Source organism: Aythya marila, assembly GCF_965140915.1.
Source record: "Aythya marila genome assembly, chromosome: 5".
Taxonomy (NCBI): domain Eukaryota; kingdom Metazoa; phylum Chordata; class Aves; order Anseriformes; family Anatidae; genus Aythya; species Aythya marila.
The window spans coordinates 43,641,138-43,665,145 of NC_139046.1; the positions used below are offsets into that span (position 1 = coordinate 43,641,138).

General features: G+C 33.6%; 1 protein-coding gene across 3 annotated transcripts in view; it reads right to left on the bottom strand.

Annotated features, from left to right (window-relative positions):
• Window positions 1–817: 817 nt before the first annotated feature.
• The window catches only part of STRN3 (striatin 3), a 59,983-nt gene continuing 36,792 nt past the window's right edge, over window positions 818–24,008 (bottom strand). For 2 of the 3 annotated variants that reach the window (XM_082761578.1, XM_082761577.1), the window contains 10 exons: window positions 19,670–19,810; window positions 14,277–14,410; window positions 8,071–8,246; window positions 7,891–7,938; window positions 6,623–6,744; window positions 5,039–5,206; window positions 4,620–4,760; window positions 3,095–3,202; window positions 2,680–2,766; window positions 818–2,542 (listed from right to left, as the gene is read on the bottom strand). In XM_082761578.1, coding sequence (XP_082617704.1) covers window positions 2,373–2,542; window positions 2,680–2,766; window positions 3,095–3,202; window positions 4,620–4,760; window positions 5,039–5,206; window positions 6,623–6,744; window positions 7,891–7,938; window positions 8,071–8,246; window positions 14,277–14,410; window positions 19,670–19,810 — 1,295 coding nt within the window. In that variant the 3' untranslated portion in view covers window positions 818–2,372. The remainder of the gene's footprint in view (window positions 2,543–2,679; window positions 2,767–3,094; window positions 3,203–4,619; window positions 4,761–5,038; window positions 5,207–6,622; window positions 6,745–7,890; window positions 7,939–8,070; window positions 8,247–14,276; window positions 14,411–19,669; window positions 19,811–24,008) is intronic. The other variant, XM_082761579.1, reaches the window with a different exon arrangement.

Here is a 24,008-nt window from a genome sequence, read left to right on the forward strand (position 1 = left end):
ATTTTGGAATATAACTATAGTATTCTGGCTACCATGGGCACCTTTTTTTCCTTTTTAAATCTAATTTGCTTGACATGAGATGGCATGAGATACTTCTGAACTTGAAACTTACATGGAACAAAACAGTAAGAACCACTTATAGGAACATGTTCCAGCTAAATGTAATTTATACCTAAATGTACTATTTTTGCTTGAAAATCTAAGATTCATATTGGGGTATTCTCTTTCTGCCGATATACTTCCAGGGAAGTGACTCATTGCAGAGTTGCTAAACATTGACCTGTTGCTCAGCCTTTTACAAAGACAACTGCCCTTTTGCACATCATCTTTATTGGAGGACTTGGAAAGAAGTGGACGAAGGATAATAGATAACATTTGACATAGGGACAAATTGTAAGCATTGAAAAAAACAGCGAGGGTTTTGCTTTTACATTCAACACAGTGGTGCCACTGCAGTTGGAAATAAAACCAGAGTGCTTTCCTGGCTCCTAAATCACTTAAGATCACTTCATATACAGAGATATAAAATAAGCATACTGCTTTTGACTAAGGGCTCTAAAAATACATTAGTAATTTTTCAATTTGTTCTTGTAAAAAAGCTTTAAAAATACTGTGGAAACATGTTCTTATATGTGGGTGCTGCTGCTTGAAACAGATGTTGACATCGAGACAACTATTACAACTTTTGAAAAGCAGAGCAGCTTATAAGCATAATAAACAAATGATCATTTTGCAAAAATTTAGACCTAATTTAGTAACTTGTAGAATGACACTTTCAAACTGTGCAACACAAAATAATGTAGCCAACAGTAACATACAGGTACACCATTTAATATTTATTATATGCATTTTATATACATTATTTTTCAACAGCTGTACTTCTGCTATGTGGTACAATCTTAAAAATTTGCTGATTCATAGTTTGTAAAACAGAAACCTTACAAAACTCATCAAAACTCGCAAACTGATCAGAAAAGTTCTGTGGAAGACTAGAAAAAATACTTTATTGTATTAATCATGCATTACACAAACAAAATCTTTAGTTACACCATAAACTGAAGCACGTCTGAAAAGAAAATAAAAGCAGGGAATAACTAGTCAAAACACAGCAGATTTATGAATCTTGAATCAACTACTTTCGTATTCTATTTGAAACGCAAATAAAAATATCTTTCACTCCAAAAGTTCTGAAACAAGATTGTTTTTTTGGAATCAACTCCACTCCAGGTACTTAACCAGAGGAAAAAAAATATCTTTGTTTGCAACTTTAGAATTATGAAATGTCCCATTTTCTCATCTATTTTAGACTGTTCAAAGAGTGCCATAATAGATATACAGGGCCCTTTAACACACTACATAAAAGGCTATAAAGACCAACAAAAAGTGAAATAAATAACAATAGGCCATTAGCAAGATGGGTAATCCTTGATAAATAAACTCGTAAATACAGTAAGATGTACAAAATATCACATAGTGATAGGATGCCAAGATTAATTTTTTTTTTTTTTTTAAGAGTTCATTGGGGGGTGTTAACCCCTCTGTGTTTCATTTAAACACATTTTACAGTCCTTTATTTATGAAGACAGTTATGCGATGATGAAGAATTAGCATCCTTATGCAAGGACTTAGCTGAGCTGTATTAGGCAAAAGAAGGGAAGAGTGTGGTTACACAGCAGCGGGTCAGTGAGATCTCTGTGTTTTAGGGTTCTATAATGCAGAAAAACATTATCAATACAATCTTGAGCACTGTTGTGACAGGCTAAATATATAAAAAGACTTATAAAAACTAGAATTTTATCCAAACATTTTGTGCAACTAATGCTAAAATATTTTAAGTTAAATTTCCTTTTCTTTAAAGCAAAATAAAAGTTTAGAAGGGGAATCTGTGGCATTCAACTGATAAACAGAAGATTACTAAGAGATGAAAAGAAAGCTACTCTTGGAGCTCACTTCCCCCCACAAGAGCACCACATTCCTAACCCTAAGGCAGCACACAGAGTCCAAAATAAAAGTCTTTTTTAAGATCAGACTCCACGTTTGCTTAAAGACACCTAAAGAACAGACATACGCTCAGTTCATATCCAGTCAAGGCTACAAATACTGGTTTTCTTTTTATTCTTTTTTTTTTTTTTTTTTTTTTTTTTTTACTTCTCCCCACCCCCCCCAATACAGTAATTACAGTTAAATGAATGAGCCTGACATTGTTCAAGATGTGGTGACTTTTCACCAACTTATACCTGCCCCACTTAAGAGCCTTCACCCAGGCAGATCAGATGTAGTGTCTTATTGGTAACCTTATTGATGGCAGTGATGCATTCCCTCTTTTTTGTCCAAACAGACCTGCTGTTATGATGCAGGTTTGTTCTGCTGTGTCACACAAATACTTTGGCAAGGGCATCAGCTCCTGCACTGGCAATATATGCTTTTGATGGATGAAATGCTACATCATAAATTGATTCATCCAGCTTTTTCCTATGAGCTGTTATTTCTTGCACACATGTCTTGCTGTCCAAATTCCATAATCTAATGGAACAATCATGGCCTATTTGGGAAAAAAAAAGAAAAAAGGAAAAAAAAGACAATGTTACATTTTTGTCAGACACTTAAATGCATCACAAATAAAAAATCCAGAGCATAAATGAAAAATCCATAGAACATAGAGTATTAAAAGATCCTTACTTCCAGACATTAAATAGATTCCATTAGGATCTACAGCTAGACTTGTGACAGCATCCAAGTGAGCAACCATAGAATGGATCATTTTACCTAAAAGCAAAACAAACAAGTGAATTTCCTGTGAAGTACCGCTTCTTTTAAGAATAATATTCCCATTAAATGCAATATGGAATAACATGCTTATTTATATTCCAATATCTGAATGCTACAATTCTATTATAAATTATCAAGTTTCAACTACAGACTACATAAGCATATGGGTAAGCGACACACATCTCTCAAAGGCACTCACACTATAAGCACACCTTTTATCTAACATCTTCATTGGTAGCAATGACAAAGATGATCAAAACTGGGCAATAACCTAAATTTTAAATTTTAGTCCAGTAAATGTCCCAGAGGTTCTCTTTACACTTACCCGTTTTGTTGTCATAAAATTTGATGTGTCTATCTTCATGAGCTGTAATAGTTACAGGAAGTGTGGGATGACTTACAACCTTGTTAATATGATTACTTGATTGTACACCTGGAAACAAAAACAAGCACAAGCATGTCCATCTGTCTTAAAGAAAAAAAAAGCTAAAATGAGAGTATTTTAGCATTACACTTTAGCACACTGTATTAGCTAATATTATATAAATAACACATTTGGAACAACATCAATAAATATCAATGAATAACAGCTTCTTGCTTTACAAGAGATTGACTAAGCCAAGTATATGCTAAGCCAATGTTTTTTAAGGTTAAAGCTGTACAACTGGTTCATACACATGAAAGATCCTTGAGAGAGATGGCAAACAAACTGAGGAAAGCACACCAGGGCAACGCTAACTAAGCAGAAGCAAACAAATTATAATGTATTTTTAGTAGACACCTATCATAGCTCCACATCAAAAAAGATTTACCTTGAAAACAAAAAGAAAGAATACAAATAACCGAAGTCAGCCTAACCTACCAGATTGTCAGATATCTTTACATATTTGAGATTAAAGAAACACTGAACAGTTCAGAATCTCTTTAAGAATTTAGAATACTTTTTAGAAAGCACTTTCTGTATTTTGATATGCCAGTGCTTTAAGGACTGTTTAAGGACTCTTTTTTTTTTTTTTTTTTAAATTATATTTAAGAGTTTCTCTTCAAGCTAGGAAAAGAATTTCTCCAAGTTTTAATGTTGTTTCTCACTCTCAGTGTCAGTTTTGCACAAGCTATCTACTATATAGCTTCTGCACAGTTCTGTAACCTCTGTCGAAGTCTTTATATAAGTTAGTAATTACACTTACAGTATTAAGTAACTGAACTGGACTAATTGGATAGGAGAAGCACATACTCCCCTTGCAATATTCTTTTAGATCTCACTTCAAAGACAAGAATGACCAGAAAACTGGAGGTTTTCTTTACAAAACACTCTCATAGGTTGAAGAAAATTAAGTCTGGAATAAAGACCCTCTATTTAGACTGTCAACAGCTATATACGATTCTCAATGACGAGCTATGTCTTTGTAGCACGTTATTTGCAGCAACAGAATTTCTAATATTTAATGTTCCACAGGAGAGAGGGTTTAAGTACAACCTGTACAGACTCTACACTGAACTAATCTTCTGCTTAATTCACTTCTTCCTTACGATCTTCCATATCAAAGCTGTATGATGGAAACTAAACAATTTTACTAGACAATTCAGACAACTAAATCCAGAGAAAGCCTAACTTAAAGATCAAAAAACACTGCTTTTGCTATCTCTAACCACTTTCAAATCCTCCTAACCCACAATCAACAACCATTTCAACTGCGTTAGTTCCAAACATTTTTACATATCTAGCCAACTTAAGACATCAAATGACATAATGCAGGTAAGGTGCATAAGCTTTGATTTGACATACAGTAAAACTTGGATAAAGGTACCTCATTCAAGATGGATATTTAATAGAAAAGAGGTTTACTTACCAGATTCTATTTGCGATGAAAGCATTACCACTGACTGGGATGTTTCTAAATCATATATGACTGTGCTGCCAGTGTTAAAAGATGCCACCATATGTGCAGGATCACAACCTATAAAGTCAACTGACGTAGGTATTCCATGCTCTAGAAAGTGAAAGAATTGTCTTTAGAAAGAAACACTTAATGTTTAAACTCTGAAGAATTTTTAAGTTTGTTCTATACTCATAGAATAACGAAGAAAACATTCCCTTTACAGTAGTGCTGCACCACCAGGATTATCTTATGAAAAGATCTTTTCCCATTAGTCCTGTTATCTAGTGTTGAAAAATAGAGACAAGCCTAGACATACCATAAACTGTCTCATGACAGATTATCAAAACCAAAATTTCACTGAAAAAAAAAAAACAAAACAAAAACCTTACCTTTCTCTCCATTGTAAGTGCAAATACAGGGAATTTTTTCTGGTGGGTTCCATAATCTAATAGTGCCATCTGCTGAACAAGATAGTAAGTGATTCTTTACACCACTGTAAGCGAGACCCCAGACTGCATCTGTGTGAGCAAGTAATGTGCCAGCTAGAACGTTTGGCTCTGGAAAAACAAAAGTTTAGGAATTAAATATTTCTTGTACCTCAAAGTAAATCAAATTCCACAAATATCCCATATAGTAAAAGATTAATTAACTTAACATTCTGTAAATCTGTGATCTAATAGATCTGCTGGTTGTAATCATATATCTATTCTGTAAGTATCAGTAAGAGGAAAATCTAAAGTGCCAAACATTCAGTGCAGGCATGAATTCTGAACAAACTGGAATGCATATAAAAAACTAAATTCAAGACAGGCGCTTTTGCACTTGTTTTATTCAAGTAGTTTTCTAGAATGCAAATAGATTAGATTCACAAACGAAATGGTCCACTACAGTGCATTCAATAATCAGTGCAATTAATAACATTGCCCCACTATTCAGCAGAATAGTTTGAGAAATTTTGAACGTATTCATGCAGCTAGCTAATAAACTGAGATTTTAACATTTAAATAGCTTGCTATCAGCAAATCAGATTTGTAGCCTATCAACTCCTTCAGTCATTTGTTGAAATTACATATATACAACCCGTAACTGAAATTAAATCACTTAAAGTAAAAAAGAAACAGTCCTTCCCTAGGGTGGCTATAAGAAGCAAAGTAAGAATGACCATTATTATTTATCAAGAGAAGGGAATAAAAAAACAGAATCAAAATAGGTTTTATTTTGTTCTTAAATTTATTCTTAAAATAGCAGCTAGAATATTAAACAGTAGATCATTTTTCACAACTTTTGCAAACTATCTATTTTTCCAAAATGATGCACACCTGTTACCACAACCTCTCAGAGGGGCTGACTTCTTTCATTTACCATCTTAAGGATGCTCGATTGCAGCCTTTTTTTTTTTGTATAAGATGCAAAAGCACCCAACAAAATCAACTTCCCACCTTCCTGAGTTCTTTAAACACTGATGACTTTGCTGTAATATTAAAAAAAAAAAAAAAAAAGTGTACTCTGCTGACACAGGGGAATGCTTTAAAACCCTCAAGGTACCCGAATGTCAAAACAAGATTACTTCTGATGTGGAATAAAGAAACACAACCATATTTTTTTCAACAACTATAACTACTCTTAGTTTTCTGAGAATTTCCTATCAGAATAAAAAATCATTCCAAAGTCTGGAATTTTGCTGCAAAGTAGTAAAGCATGCTCCTTAAAAAATAACAGATGTAACTGATTTCTTCTTTATTATTTAGACCTCAGAAAATGGCAGTCTTTCTGCTACCATTCTACAAAGTATGTCACCAATGCAAGTGAAATAACAAGCATTTACCACACACAAAAAAAAGCTGAAAAACAAAATTTAGTTAATAAATGGCATTCACATTTCACAAAAGCTTTAGAAAACAGATTATTGTTAGGCAGAAAATTAATGTTCAAGACAATGGTTATCAGTTGTTTACCTTTTAAAAGGTACTTACCATAGGTATCATATGGGTCAACATTAGGGCTAGGCATGTTCCACCACTGGATGGTTGCATCAATACCACCACTGAAACACTGTTCTCCATTAGAACTAATTGCCAATGACAATACAGGTCCACTATTGGGAGACAGAACAAAAAGTTTACTGATACTGCCAACAGTATAAAGGTTAAAATTTTGCTATTTAAGAATAGAACAAAACAAACAAAAAGCCCCACAGTAGATTGGACTAACTAGTTACAGAAAAAAAATGTTAATTCCAAAGAAACAGTTGTTAGAACATATATGTCTGAACAAATTATACAAACCTGTATTAAAATATTGAAGTATATATAACAAATGAACTAAACTATCAAAAACTTAACCAATTCGAGGAACGCAGTCTTATTTCAACAGAAACTACATCTGTGAAGCATGAGTTTTTACAGAGCATCCATGCCAATCTAGCAACTACTTGTGCTGACAGAGGTGGTTCCAGCCCCCTGCCATCAAAACCATTCACTTTCTCAGACAGAAACCTACGTTCCAGTAAACTGGTTCATAAAGATAATTCTAGGAGCGCTTTTTGGTCAAAATTAGACTACTGCTGGTTTAACTTCTGGAATCTGTTTGCTGTGATACTAGAAAAGCACAACCTGTAACTCAAAGGAAGCAGCAACTCCGGACACATCACTACGTCAAGGTTTAACTGTCTTGTAAAACAACACCCCCAGATTAGATGGCTCATGACAGGCCATGCTCAGGTTGTTTAAGTGCAGATGAGAAACCAGAATTACGTATTTGAAGGTGGTGTAAACAGATTATTGACTAGATCCACCAACATACTCAAAAGAGTGAGGAACAAAGCTGAACTCCACGTTTAGCTGATTTTTTTTTTTTGTCCTAATGTTTGCAAGTGTACTTTTCATTTCTCAGACCTGTATCCGAGGACTACTATGTTAGACTATGGAAGTCTACTTTATCTAACTTCTTTACATATTAAAAAAAAAATACATTCCAAGACACACACATTGCTCAGGCAATTTCATTGTCTTCTACAATGTCTTCTTCCCCTTGCAACTAACTACATTTGCTCCTTCCTGCCCTTTTTGGTTTATCATGGACTCTGCAAGTCATGAGACGGGCTCAGTATTAGCCTGGTTTTACAGAGCATAATTTTGTCTATCTGATGTAAAAATATAATACATTTGTAGCCTTTAAGGTGAAAAGTATTACGAATCCAGGAGATAACATTTATCAAACAGTAATTCTGTCAAACACTTACATGTGGGCCCTAAATGTGTAGATGGGTTCTACATCTAAAGAGGCACTCCTGAAAGAAGAAGAGAAGTAATTACATTAAATGAAATCTCTACTGAAAAACTTTGAAGATGTTTTAAGAGTTTTATCAGTTTCAAAGGCTTTTAAAACATGATTGATGCTTTATGAAAACCCATATACTTGCTTTTTGGCAGGAACTGTTTTCTGCAAATTCCAAAGTTTTAGAGTATGGTCCTCAGAGGCTGTAACCAGCACAGGCTCTACAGGATGAAAAGCTAATGCCCGCACTCCATCGAAATGACTGCGTAGCGTATACTTAGGGTTCCATGTCTTTCGGAAGGCATCTTTATTAGCTGGCAGCTTAAAAATGAAAAGGAGTAATTTTATGTGAGTTTAAAAATTTGTCTACTTGTGCTTTAGAAAAATATGCTATTTTTGATTCAGTTAATACATATTCAACCTTAAACATGCATTTATCTACCGATCCACCTAATATACATATACAAGTCCATCTCTGGCACACAAAGTAGTCTGCATTTTTTTCCCCCCACTGTAACGGTTTTTGTTCCATGGTGGAAAAGAGTATAATGCTGAATATACAAACAAGCACCTCTGATTTTCAAAATTTGGTTGCAATCCTTTCATGCAATGATACCTTAATTCTTTTTCCCCGAAGAAAGATACTGGCTTCATTGCTTATAATGTTCTCCATACTCAAGGAAGAGATTACAACTGTCAAAAGCACATTTATCACTTAAACAAAATAAAAATAAGCTTCAGGCCCCCAGTGAGTCATCTTCCTCAGATGAACAGCTTGACTGAGAACCCAACATAACTCTTGAATAATTCTGTGTACTAAGTAAGGCACGTACAGATAAATAGTTAATTCAAATCTTAAAAAATGACATCATTTTAAACATGAAATTATATAAAAATATTATTTGAAAGTCTGTAGTATATTTGAAGGCTTTAAATATATTTGTGAGGCAATAATTTAGTTAACTATGTGAAACAATACATACAACTTTTATGTTTATATGTCATGAAAATACGCCTAAAATACACCTAAAACCAGGCTAAAAAAATAGGCTAAACCAATTATAACTGCTTAGTATTAATCCTCAGTACCTTGGAAAAGTTACAGTCACTGGAAGAGGTTTTCCAGTAAGAAAAAGTAATTTAGAGCTCTAAGTATAATTTATATTAACCAGAGAGTAGAGAAAACACACAAAAAAACTACACCGCACTTATCCTAAACCTCCATTCAAGGAGAAACACACAAACTTCTCTCTTCCTCTTAAGTAATTATAAAGGGAGCTTAGAGAACTGACTTTAGTTAGATAACAAAAATTAGCAAATGAAAAATGAATGGAAACTAATTCTATGCTCTGCACTATGCACTATCTGTTCACCATGTATGTTTTTAAAGCAGTTTTCAATTGTAGGTCAGAATCTCTCAATAACACTAAGATGATATTAAAATCTCTCATATGTAATAAAATCTCAGTACCTTCCTTATACGTGGCAGGACTGAAAATAAGTGTCAGATCATAATGTAACATATACTAATAACTATTCTTGGACCAAATCTCCAGCCTGGACTAAATTTCCCACTACTCAAACAAAATCTGATTATATCCAATCAGAACAAATACTAAGACAATACAATTACTGTTCTGAGTTACAGATATGCAGGCATTTGCTTTTCCTATATACATATTTATATAGGCATACTTATTTATATACATATACATACATAACATAATATATATAATATAATATAATATATATATATATATATATATATATATATATATATATATATATATATATATATATATAAAAAATGCAAATGATGCCAAATTCAGATCAAGAAACAAATCTGTTTTACTAGATGTGCAACCTGGACACGTTTTTTTTTTTTAATACCATGTAACAAATACATTTCAAAACAAAGCTCATAACAAAGTATTTTGTTCTTAATCTTCCTTCTCCACTGCATACTGAATATCACAATATCTTTAATTGAAATTTAAGTTATTTAGAACTATACTGCATATTACATACAACCTTCATACAGAGAATCATTTTTTTATTTCAGGGAACAGCATGGGATTCTGGAGTTCTGTATTAAACTTAATAGCTTTCAGTCAAAACAGCTTATTTACTCACCTAAGGCTAAAGTGGATGAGAAGGTGAAAAAAAAATATTTCTAGGAAACAGAGTTCCTTAGTACTCTTAATCCTCATTACATAAATACATTCATCTACCTGGCTTACTCATGCACTTGTAGAAAACTGGGGCTTACAGAAATTTAAGTATTTGTAATGTGTAATGGCTAACTTTATCATATTATAACCCAGATTAAAGAACAGACCTCAATTCTTTGAAGATCTGCACTCATAACACATTCATTTTTCTTACAGTTGTGATGAAGAGCCATTCAATAAAAGCAGGACTGAGTACACTTGTCCTTATTTCACAAGGAAAATTCAAGTCCTTTGTTGCTGTTCTTAAAATGGCTATTGCAATGGTAACTTAGTTCTCAGAAGTGCAAAGGAGTCTGCTAAAATGCAAGGTACCAAATTTACAGAACTTCCTATATTAAATATGGCTTTAAAGCCTTAATGTTTTTAAAACAGATTTCAATATCAGGCTTGTTTTAGAAAATACCATGTACACCTTCTGAGAAATCTAGTTACATAAAGAGATGATTTGGGTTTAATTCCCGTTGTCCGCATTTCCAATGAACCTTGATATCCTTACTACAACCAAGAGAACAACTAACATCTTTAAAACAGATATCCTTGTAATCTCTAAGAAAAAAAAAAGCAGTAGTCTATTTCAAAAAAAAAAAAAAAAAGAGCATACCTCATGAAAACATAATCAAGGAACTTGGAAAAGATATTTGCTGATTACAAAGGATAAATGTGATCTATACAGTAGGGCTGGGCAAAATAGAACACTAATAATATGTGATACTGTATCAATGTTATAAGGTATTGCAAGACAAAAGCCCCTCTGAACAGAAAGGCATGGGAACACTGCCCCATAAAGTCTTATGTCCTACTATAAATGTCAGAAGTTAAAGAAAATCAAGAGAAGACAGACTGGAGCACCATTCATCTTTAAACACTCCTTCTCCCTTTTTTCCTAAACTTCATTGGACAGGACCAAGAGGGGTCAGCTTGATCCTAGTTCCTGGATCAGTAAGTAGCAACAGAGCAAATGCTTGGAATAGTAGGGTCTGCCAGAAACAACCCCATCATCCCAACCACCCCACAAACACACATACAAGAATTCTGTCTAGCCCAGGAGACACAAAACACTAAGAACAACAGCAACAACAAAACTTAACCACAATCTCCTGAAACTTAAGAGTACAATAGAAAATAACAACAACACACGTCAACCTTACCATACAAAAAAAAACACTAAACAGATTAGAGGAACAAATCAAATTGTAAATGCCTACTTCATAATAGTTGTCCAACCTAAGCTAATAGGAATTGTTTTTGCCTTTACTTTGTTTGTATGGGAATACAAGGCAAACTCCTCATTCTGCTTTACAAACCACCAGGGAAACAAAACTGGGGAAAAAAAAGGCACAGGGAGGGAAGCTCTTCCCCATAGTCAACAGAACCCTCACAGAACAGTAAGGAGACTTGCATCCTTCTCTGACTATCACAATGAACTACTCACCTACAGCAATTACAAAAACAAGAAAATAATACTTTGTAACTGTAGTCAGTGTCTTTTAATCTTTTAATGTTATTTTTTCTTTAATATGTTGCAGCTTAGGAGATTTCCAAATCTGGGTGATAAATGAGGACTTCTGGATTTGCAACCAAAACTACCACCATCCTGTGCAGCTATAGAATCAGAATTATATGAGTTAATTGGAATAATGATTTAATAACATCGCTTCCTCAGGGTACAAACAGCTGCATACAGTAAATATTACTAACTATGTATTGAAACACATGACTTCAGATGACTGTACTCTTACAGTACCTGCATCTTAAATGACTAGTCTTGTGAACAATTTGTGTACTAATAGATTCCCAAACGGGAAAAAAAAATCAGCTAAAGTTCTAGATATTTAAAATTTAATCCCCATCCTGCCCACATATTCTCTCCTTTTCAAAATATGACCCTCATCAAGGAGTGCTATACAAAAGCTAGTGGAGGCCTGCTGTGGTTTTTGGGAGGGTAGGGAGGTTGTCTTTTGTGTGCGTTTTGTTTTTTTCCCACTACAATGGTTCACACCTGAGTTATTTGAGGAGTATGGAACTATTGCTAGCAAAATGCAAGTGAAACTATGAAGGAATTTTTAACCTAAAAGAACATTGTGATGGGAAGTACCATTAGTCTCTTTAGATCCAAAGCAGAACAAAGATTGCCTTATTCTTAAATAAAAGTATTAATAAAACTTCCCCATCTGTGTTATTCGATACTGCGAGTTTATCTTTTCTGACATAGGAGGAAGTCAGAAATCACCATGTGTTTTTCAGATACTCTTGTGGAAGTCCCTAAGAGCACTGTAGAGGAAGCAGAGAAAATGAATTAAAGTTACAGCCAGTCACTTCTCATTCGTATTTGGTGAATGACCTAAATTGAAGGGGAAAAACTTATTCCTATCTTTTGTGTCCTATATCAGCCAGATAATCATGAATTAGATGATCTCCCCATATACCTCCCAAACCAAGCTGTAAATCAAGAACCTCTAATGAAAAGGTTTTGATGAAAAACTTTTGAAAATCCAACTACTCTGACATACCCATCACTAAAACGGGAACACCACAACAGAAAAACCACCAACAGAAACTAAGAAGTTCAATAGTTTCATCTGAAATTCTAAACTGCTTTATATTGTCTCCCAAGCAAGTTAGTGTTCAATGAAGGATAATTTAGAAATTAATCAAAGTATTAAATGGAACACTATGTAAAAAAACCCAAACTACTCAATTTCATAATCTCCAATGGAATTTGCTACAGGTCAAAAACCTGCAGGTTAGGGTACTATTTTACCACCAGTTCTGGACATTTCAAATTTAAGCACCCTTAAAGCATGTTCAACAAAAAAGTTATCAAAACACCTTGTATTCTATATCCACTTATTCATAGATTTTATTGAAAATTTATAAAAAAGTATTTTCTACACATTGCACATGATCCTCATGCTGGTCTACAACATTTTACATCTGGAGATTTTGTTATGTAGAAAGCAAAATCCTGAGAAGAATAAGATGCAAAGAGCTGAAAATGATCTTTGATTTTAAGTTACCTTATTTCTCAGAAGTGTTATGTCATTGAAATGAAACAGACAAACTGAAGATTAATTTTTACTGGGAACAAGACAATATATGAAAATATGGGAATACTGCAAGTATTTTTAAAAAGTACTGTCATTCATTTTTATACAGTTCAATAACAGAAGGATAGATTATTAATGTTTTCATTTATGATTGAGGAAATATAACTATACAACACCCTACAATAAGTGAGAAATGTAGGTATTAATAGCTGTAATGAAGTACTACTGTTTCTACCTATTAAAAATACAGAAGGACAACTATATTAAGTAAAAGCTGTGTAGTTTAAGTATTTTCATACCCTGTAAAAAGCTATAAAGAATTTATTTCTTCACGTTGCAGGTTCTAAGATTTTAATAAAAACCCTAGTAGTGTTTTCCAATACAAACACACTATCTAACTTGAAAAGGTATACATAGTTATAGAAACAAAGTAAGGTACCTTAACAAAACCAAAAAAAACACAAGACACTTTACAGTACATTATGTAAGACTTACCTGAACATTGCCCCAATCAGACAAATTTACCAGCCAATTAAAACAACATTAATTTGAGAAAACTCTACTGGTAGTAGCTTAACAAATATGGTAAAAAGAATCTCAGAACTCTTACGATAATTATAAAAACATTCCCTAAAAGTTTACATCTGAAATATATTAACGATGTATATTCTATGCTGTAAACTGTATATAAACACAAAGAGGGGAGCAAAGACATTAAATATCAATATTTGTGTTTTATGCCATGTCTCTTCAACACTCCATTACAGTGCATCACTGCCACTTCTTTAGAACAAATTCATATTAAGAAGTCATCTTATGTCATAACACATCCCCCCAGTGAAAAAAAAAAAGAATAAAATTAAATAAGAAGAAAATAAACAAGTCATCTTACTTAACTTGGATTTCCCAAATTACTTAACACATTCACAAGATGCTCCCTCCTCCTCCCACAGAAGTTTTTGCTACTAACAGCTCTGTTACCATCATCTCTTAATATTCAGGGTGGGGGCAAAGGGCAGCTATTATAGATTACATTAAACTGTATAAAGAATTTTAAATAAAATTGCACTTACATCATAACTATAGTCTGCATCATTTGTTACTGTCAAGTCTGCAAGGTCTCCAAGGCCCAGTACACTTAACAAAACATCATCAGAACCCATAATAAATGACTTGCCTCCTCCAGATGGAAATGTTATTGGCTCAGCTACAAAGAACAAAACAGTTTCTTTAAGTCTCAATGTAATAATTGAATCTTCGATGAAAAACTGCATTATTCATAACTTACAGGCAAAGCAGAGTTTAAAACTGAACTTGTATGCACTACATACTACATACCAAGTAAAAAGGAGCATGACAACACGTACACATGTGCAAACACACAATAAAAACAATTCATAATCATTTCTGACATTTGATTTCAACTTACTTTACACAGACAAATTTCTGTATGTAAAAAGGTCACAAGAATGAAGTGGCTTGACTGACATCACTTTGCAAGATGAAAATTATGTCCCAGATCTCCAAATTATACTTCATTCACTATACCACATTGTCTGCTTTCTACTCATCTGCAAATAAGTCTGTGTTTTATACTAGTCAGACATCTCTACTTGCATGACTAATACTTGTATCTCAGAAGTTAAAAGCCTCCTTCAATATCTCTTATTTTAGCTTCCAGATAAAAAAAGAAAAAGGAAACATTTGTTATTCATGAACTCCATCTTTCTTAACAGGATTTTGGATGCTAGATGTTTAAAATACCCTCAACTGGTATTTACCTTCGTTAACTCTGCCTCCCCCAAATTAATTATTAACATTTCTGTTAATTACCATTTAAAATTGAATAAATACTAGTTATTTATAACCATTCCTTCTGAACTCACATCTGAATAATAAAATTTTAAACATTCACCCATATTCTTTACAATCTTCAACAATCCTGTATTACAACTTCTAGAATACTAACAAATACCAACTTACTGGTGAGGAACATTACTAAAGGCTTAAACACTGTTATACTTCAGCGTATTATTAAAAGCTGCTTTTAGTTATCAATATTCCTTGTTGCGCAAAAATTGGGACATTTGAAAGGTAAAACACTTAAGACCAACTTCAGCAAAGTATGAACTTCAGTTGTTTTTTTTTCCAAACATCTAAAAAAAACCTAAAAACTAAATCTTATTTGACACCCTCAAAAATTAATACTCCCTGACTTTTAGATTTCACTGATTTGGAATACCGAGTTATAGTCTCACTATAATGACACTCCTCAGTTTGAATCCTCTCAGAAAAACCTTGAAGCTCACAGAAAAAGCTTCGAGCTGAAAAACATCCATAACTTTTTTTTATTATTATAGAAAGTTCCAAACAAGAGGACTAATAATCAACATATTCCTTTTTTGAACATACATCTTTATTATACTACACTGCCACTATGTGAATGGTAACCACAGCAACTGAAGGAAAGTGACTAAATTACAGGTGCCTGATATCATTGCTAGGGCAATCAGAGGTGTGCAAACAGGAGCCAGCACAGTCAGATCAGTAGATAAACTTCAGTATAGACAAAAACAGCACTTCAAGAGTAAAACAGACTCTAATACTTGGAAACTACTACACTATTAAAAACACAACCTTATTAGCACAGACAACACAAAGTGTACAATTGCATAAAAAGAGCAAACAGTATTCTGACTGTGCACAATTGTCTCTTTTCAAAAGATTCACAACCCACGCAAAGGTCTTGACTCAGATTACATTAAATTCACATCCCAAATAGCTTACCATGCCCCTCTATAAGCTTTTAATTTTTGTTAGTATTTTACTAGAAAGCTCCATTTGACAGTCTGTTCCAAACCACACACATTTTAAAAGAAATCATATTCCTACAAAATTCCAAATTATTTTCCATGGTTCCACCTAGTGTTTTATTATGGATTCTTTTTTTTGTCCTTATTGTTCACTTATCCATACTTCCTAGATGAGATCAGAATTTTTAAACGGTGTTTTACTAAAAGTGTCTGAGCTGACAGGGAGATATAATATTTTTAAATGAAGCAAGAAATAAAATAACATAACAAACATTGCTTGAGTTAATTTAAACTATGAAATCCTCAAATGAATAATATTCGTCCTCCATTACTTAAGACACTAAGATATTCCTGGTTCTTCTCTGACAGAAAAAAAGAAGTGTGAGGGGAAAAAAGGGATCCCAATACTTTATCTGGAATTTCCAAAACTGGCTCCCTTCCATCTTGACAAGGTCCCAGCCTCATAAATACAACTACACATTTACAAGTCAAATCTCCAAAGTCTGTACAGTAACAGAAACAAAGCTGCTGATCAGTGGGAAAAGGAAACAGGACACTCACTTGACACCTGAGGAAAATTTCCATCCCTGTTGTGATGCTGTGAGTCTTATTTGATCTTCACAACAAGTCCACATCATTTAAACTAATTCCCAAACCTGTCATACTAATACTTTGTCAGATTAATGCTGTCTGTGCTTAGCAGATCGACTTGCATGAAAAGACGCTTTATACTAAAAGTGAAGCACTATCATAGAAAATAATACTACAATAAGAGTCTATGAATAAATCAAACTTCTTTTGCATTAGAGGTGAACATCCCTTTATTTAAAACTTCAAAATTAATGGTATCCGAAATTCAGAAGTGTTTTTTTTTTTCAATGTTGAATCTGCCAACACTTATAATATATAGTTAATCTTAACTATATTAAAAAATATTTGTGGAAGTGAGTTAAGACAGTCAAAAAAGGTTAAAAATATTTCAAGCTGTGTGTTTTTTTTTGTCTGTTTGTTTGTTTTTAAGTATACAGCAGAGAAGTAATACAATAGAAGATGCGTGAAGTTATAGCTATTAAAAATAAAGATTCACGCCTGGGCATACCAAAAATGATACATCAATAAATATATGCAAATGACAAAGTTAAATTATGTATCAAATGCTTTTTATTAAAAATCAGAACATTTTTCTTAGTACCATAATACGTATGTTTAACTGAGTTTGCAACCAATAAATACCAAATAAAAACGATAGTTTTGCATAAAAAGAAACTTGTACTACATGAAAAGACACAATGATTCAGTATTTGTTTCTCCTTCTAATCCTGAAGGTACCGACATCATATATAATTAAGTCAAATTCAACTAGTAGTATTTGTACAGAAGTGAACTGCTTTAATCAAGTATCTCTGTACACATTATGTTGTTGTCTACTACAAGACCTGGACATCTGATCTTGTTTTCCAGAAAGTTAACACCTACTACAGTGAAAGTTGCAGTAAGTACCAAGCAATAAGCCGTTACTACTGTTTTTCTCTTTTTTTTTTTTTTTTGACAGAAAACAACCCCACAATCTATGGATGATCAAGAAGAAAAAGAATCCATGAAAATAATAATTTGCTATACAACATATTGGATGAAGTAACATGCTGCAGTTCATTCTGTTTTTCTGAAGATCTTGCAATATGGCAAAATGAAAACCCAAATTTCTTACAGCTGAAAATATAAAATTTAATTATAGCAAAAGAATTTTCTCATCATATTTAATCAGGCACTTGAGTAAAAAAAATAAATAAATTAATTAACTTTTAGAAAAGTAGAAGATCTTCCTAGCAAATTAGTTCTAATAGAATCACGCTTTCTTCCCTGGCCCCCTAACCCTCACCAGGAAAAGAAGAAACAAGTGAGTTTAAACACTTCCATCTATACATGAAAATACAGTTACCAACCACTCAATAATTAACAGAACTGGAACACTTTGAGTGTAGCATAAACCTTAAGAACATAAGAACCATAAGAAACCATAAGGACATCACAGCTTGGTAATTTTCATTAGGCTACTGTGCCCCAGAAGACACATGATTGATGCGTAAAGCTGTCTGAAAAAAACCTTAACTTTTAAAACATAGCAGAATAAAAAAACTGAGGAATACCAGCACCTTATGATCATGAACTACTTAGTCCTTGTTAAAAAAAAAGACAGACCTAGAAAGACCAAACAGTAAAATTTCCACTCTACTACTCCACTTTGAAAGGTATGCAGAAACCACACGTAACAGATACAATAATTAAGATACTTCTGCTACTGCTCTTAAATAGATGAGAGTTACATAGCTTGCCCTTAATGCGTTCCTCTGCACAATGTGTATGGCCTACAGACTGAGGGACCTGTAACTGCAGGGTCAACCTTCACAGAGCCAGAAGACTACTTAAAATGCCTAGTCCAAAGCATCACATTAAAGCACATAGTACCGAGAAGCCTGGTATCTCTCCACTATCTATCATACCACCTTTATAATGATACTGCAAGATACATGCACATATGTATTAGCAAGGTAAAATTTCACCAGTAGTAGGGTGTTTTTTTTTTTTGTTTGTTTGTTTTTTTTTTTTATTTCCTCCACCAACTGCATTCTACAGGTGAGTTTGATACTGGTGCATGTTTAAACTGTAAATGTAAACAAAGCAAAACAGGCAATAAAAAGAAAGCTGAAAGACTTAATAGTTTGAAAGAACATCCAAAAATCTCCCTGAAAATTTTCAATTTTTATGCTTGTCTGGGGACAGGAATTTGAGGTGGAGCGGGTGGGATGACAGCAGGGATTATGGAAGAACAGAAGAACCAATAAACAGCATCAGTAAAATGCAAATTGTTTTGACTTGTAGGATAAATGATACCACACCAGGATTTATGAGTCAAAGATAATCCTAAAAGAGAGAAATTTCCATTTGGTGGACTATTTTGATTATTTTTTTCAGTAGAAGACAGGTAATTTACACCACATTATTCTCATCTTGAAGTTACTACAATGAAATCTACTGCTTTAGAACTAAAACCTTAAAACTGAAACTGGCAAAAAGCTGAATAACAAGATCTTGGGCTATTTAGGTTATCATTTGCCACTGACTTCCATTGCTTATGGTAATCCCAACATGGGAACTAATATTTTGTAAAGAAATGCCTAAGTATACAAAGATGCTACGTAAAATAGGACAAGATAATTTAAAAATAGTAAACAAACATTAACCTTGAAGAAAAAGAGACAAATTAGTCTCAAAGCTTAAATAACCACTTTTAAATTTCACTTTAAAATGCAAACTGTGTATCAAGTTTTAATACTCACCTTTTCCCCCAACCAATCAATAACACCCTATTTGTACAAGGTTTTGCTAACATTGGTTCTGCAAACAGGGATTTAATAGGCTCAGAACACACGTCTGTACATAAAGTTGTTTGAAAATACTTATAAAAAAGGTCAGTTACAATAAGCCACTGGGATTCAAGCTGTAGTCTCGTAAAACCATTTGGGAAGAACTGCAAATAACAATGATGTGGCAATCTGCAACTCCGTTAAGCTTTATAGAGGGGACATACGTTACAGTGTGTGCTTTCTAGAAGAAATCCCCTGGAATATAATAAGTAGCTGAATTTTTTGTACCTTCCTCTGCTCTTGCACCTTCATGATCAGTCATTCTAGAAGAGGGTGACCTAGATTGATTAATGATTCCTGAAGGGATGTGGGGTATCTCATCATCGCCAAGATCTGCTATCATGTCGTGAAGTTTTGTCCTGTTGACTCCTGTAAATTAACGTCAGCAGCAAAAATTCATTTGATTGCTACCGCTTGACTTGACAGAAGTCTAAAAATCTATTAAACTAAGTAAACAAGAACAACTACTAATGGGACCTCATTCAAATAAACACAATGCTTTTTTTTTTCCTCCTTTGTATATTAATAAGATTGATCTTTTTGAAATCAAGAGGAATCAATGCGTTAATCTAAAACTGCATGCAAACAGTTCGAATTCACCAAATCAAAGAATAACCGCTTTGTGTTCTGCAGATCTATTTTATCATTTCCTGTAGGAGAGAAAAAACCTCAATCTTACATCCCTCGTGAGAAGCCAAACATCAAAAGAACATAATTACTAAACAAAATACATGAATTAAACATTTGCTTATAGTATTACAGAACTTTAACTGTACTAAACAATTTAACATTGAAACACAGTGCAAATAAAAAATAAGCTCACAAATGAGGGAAAAAATACAGATAAATCATAATGGGGGTGCAACAAACAATTAACTTTCCCTGCTTTTGAATGGTGTTCAAGTTATATAAAATGTTTATTAAATACAAGGCTAAGCATGCTTCCACCACTATATGAAACTGCAGATGCATACCACATCTACTATATAAGCATGCTACAAGAAATAAAATATAATGAATTATGTACATTAAATTCATGATGTAGGTACTAGCTAGCAATAGTATGTTATAATTAAAAAAGCTTTTTAATTAAGTTCATTTCTGCTTTCAACTTAGAGCTTTCTTGTTAAAAAGAAGTGTATCACTGAAATTTCACATAATGGTTGAAGACTCTTTTTAAAGAAAACAAATCTGCAATGATATAAGACAACCTTATAAGACAACCATATTTTAATTAATAAGGAAGTCCTTACAGGTGTTGCTGGCAGTTATATTGCAAAACATTTTAAACAAAAATAAAGACAGCATACCTACACTGACCCCTCAAAAAAACTGCTATCAAGCATATTTTTCTTCTAAGCTCACTATAGTGTAAATATTGACTACATTTAAAAGGGTATATTAATACTTGAATAACTTTCTAATATATCAATTTTTGGTCACGTAAGCTTTAGGAAGCAATTTATTACACTCTGAGTTGATGAGCCTCTTAAAAAATATAAACCAAACAGAGCCTCCATTTTATAAAGTAGCAAAAGGTAACCACTACAACAAAAGATCACTTATCCAAAGCAGAACTGTATGTTGAAACACTCAAACTCTAAAACACTCCTTGAAATAGTACTTGATCATTTCAGTTGTTTAGATATCTCTTGGACAAAAATGCTTAAAATTTGTGTCATCAAAAATAAGCATCCATCAATAACTGAATACTTTGTAGATAATGCACAGAAGGATCACAGTGAAAAATACTTCTGCAAGTGGAATCACGGCAAAAACATTCCATGCATAGGCCAAGAAGGATGCTACATAACTATTCATATTAATAGTTATAAAACACACTCATTTTGCCAAACAAACTAGAACTCATACTTTTTTGTACTTTTGTTGTTTTTCTTACTTTGTTTCATGGAACATATAGTATTTCCATTAAGTCTATGAAAGCTGCTACCCAGAAGTTGTTTGAGAACAAAGATGGCTTCCAAAAGTTTCCCTTATGCAACAGAACATATTTCTTGAATGGGGAAGTTTCATTTCGCTCCCATATATTAGTGAGTCTAGAAACCTACCATCTCAGGTAATGAAATATTGGAAGTTTTCTTTCCTGGTTATAACGTTTATGTAGAATTATTTCAAATAAATCCAGAATTAAAGCAATATTATTCCCTTAAGAACAAGAGATGAATAAAGCAAGGATTAATACAAAGAGACCTGCTTGAGGAGATGGTGAAAGCTAATAAAATTTCTTGCAAAAATAATTACTAGCAGGAACACGCAACATTCCTCTAAATGCATGAACAGAAAAGATTTCATTGCAGTTAGATATGAAAGCACAAGAAGCAGCTATCAGGAGGGTGGGGGGCACCAAGTATATGTCACAGTCATTGGTCTTACCGTATCACAGACATTGATGTCCTGAAAATAACATCTTTCATGATACAACTGAAATGACCTTCCATTTTTTGCTGGCGCACAGCTACACTGCATTTTAAATCTTGATTGTGTTACTGTCCTTTTGTGTACTTCAGCTTACAGAGTTTGATGATCTATTCTATCATATCATCTAATCACTTCTTGTAGACATCAGCAGACTGAGAAGAACTGTATTTGCCCTGAAGAGCACTGATCTAAAAAGATTGCTCTGACCAAGGAGGTGAAGGAAGTCCCTCCTCACCAGTATGAAGAATATCTCCTATGCATCAACACTTTTTTCCAATAGCCACTAAACTGACGTGGTTAAGATCTCATTTCAAACGTGTACAAGTTAATTGCAGTCAGCAGGTGAGATGTTTATAAAAGACATACTTAAATCTCTCAGCGTTCTTAAAGGTCTCAACTGTACAGACTGCAGAGCTTGCTTTTGTGTCTTTTCTATTCCAGTTGCTTGTCGGACAGCAAGCTTACAACTTGGTGATCATCAGCTGATACACTTGATATTATAGAGCAATCACTAAGTTGCATGATAAAAAGTTATAACTGGTGCCCTGAACTGTCTACGTGGATATACTCTTGGCTCTCCAGAAGAAAACACACTTGTCTTTATGTTGATAAACCCAAACTATTCAGGGAAAAATGCCAAAAAATAACTTAGGAGATTTTATTCACATCCAAACTGAAGGCACCTTTGTAAGTGCTCTCACCCAGAACATAAGGGCATGAGAAGATAGCCTCAAAGCATGCTCAGAGAGAACTAACTAGCAGTAGTCCTGTTCACTCTGCTAACCACTATCTTGAGCCAGCCAGTCATTTAGTATGTCATTACTTCGGGGATTGTCAACCTTGACTTAGGTGTTCTTCAGCAAGTTAAGTCACTTCTTGTCCTCAGGCATTCACTTCAGAACGGCCCTCAATCCATCACACAGTGAAGAGAGAAAGGAGCAGCTGCCATTCAAAACTGCTACTCTGTATTTCATGCTAAAAAACTTCAATGCTCATGACTGGGAGACCACCACTGAAGACTACAGATTTCTGCTTTCTATTAAGTGTGCCTGCATACGGTTGTTGAAGTGTTCTAGATGTTACAAAGATCTTTAAGGATTAGTATGTGCTGACTCCCCATAAGCACCTATGTTCCATGCACTAAATGGCTGTTCTAGTCTTCAGGATGAAAGACAACAATCAGTAAACAAACCTGCTAAGAACAAATGCAGAACACCTAGAATCTCCTTCAGAGATCAAAAAAGGCAATCAAATATTCAGCACAAAAAAGCTGTGGTCTGACATGTCAAACAGATTAGTTCCAAGATGTTACAGTCTGAAGCTAACAGTGATCCTTCTGCATCAACCTGTGATGCAGTCAAGATGATTAAATCCAAATCATTCCATCAATACAGAACAATTAGGCTGAGGCACAAGAAGAGAGAACTGTCAAGGACCAGGCAAAGAAACAAATAAAACCAGTAAAAGGACCTCCATTTGAAGTGATCTAAACATACCATTAAAGATTGGAAAACTATTTTTCTAACTGCTAAGAGCACACTAGTCTTATCTAATTGTATCAAATTGGACATGCACCATTTCCACAATCACGTTGGGAATATTTGAGAAATGATATCTAAAAAGGAGTTAACACCTGATTTGCCTGCAAAAAAGTATTTTATCCAACTTGGGCAAAAAAAGTTTAATACCTTAAATTCAGCATAATAGTGTAAAAAGTAAGACTGTAAGAAAATGCTTTTAAAGAAATCAAACCTAATTATAATAGATGAATAAGGAGTTAAGTCTAGAATATACTGTGTGTCTTTAAAAAAATTCCACAGCCTCAATAGCTAGATTTTGTTATTTTACTGATTATATTACAAAGGTAATGTAACTAAAGCTTTTTTTTTTTTTTTTTAATTCCTTTCATACGAAAGTAGTAATTCCATGTAATACTTTGACTACTCTGACAGATAACAAAAACAAAAAAAGAAAAAGAGCAGGAATGAAGTTATGAAGACGTGTGTGTCAGCAGTAGATGACCTAAATCATGGTGTTCCACCCAGACAGAAGAAAGCATATGAATGCAAACTACAGAAGTATCAAAATAGATCAATCAGCTTCTGTTCCCTTATCAACCTCCACAAAT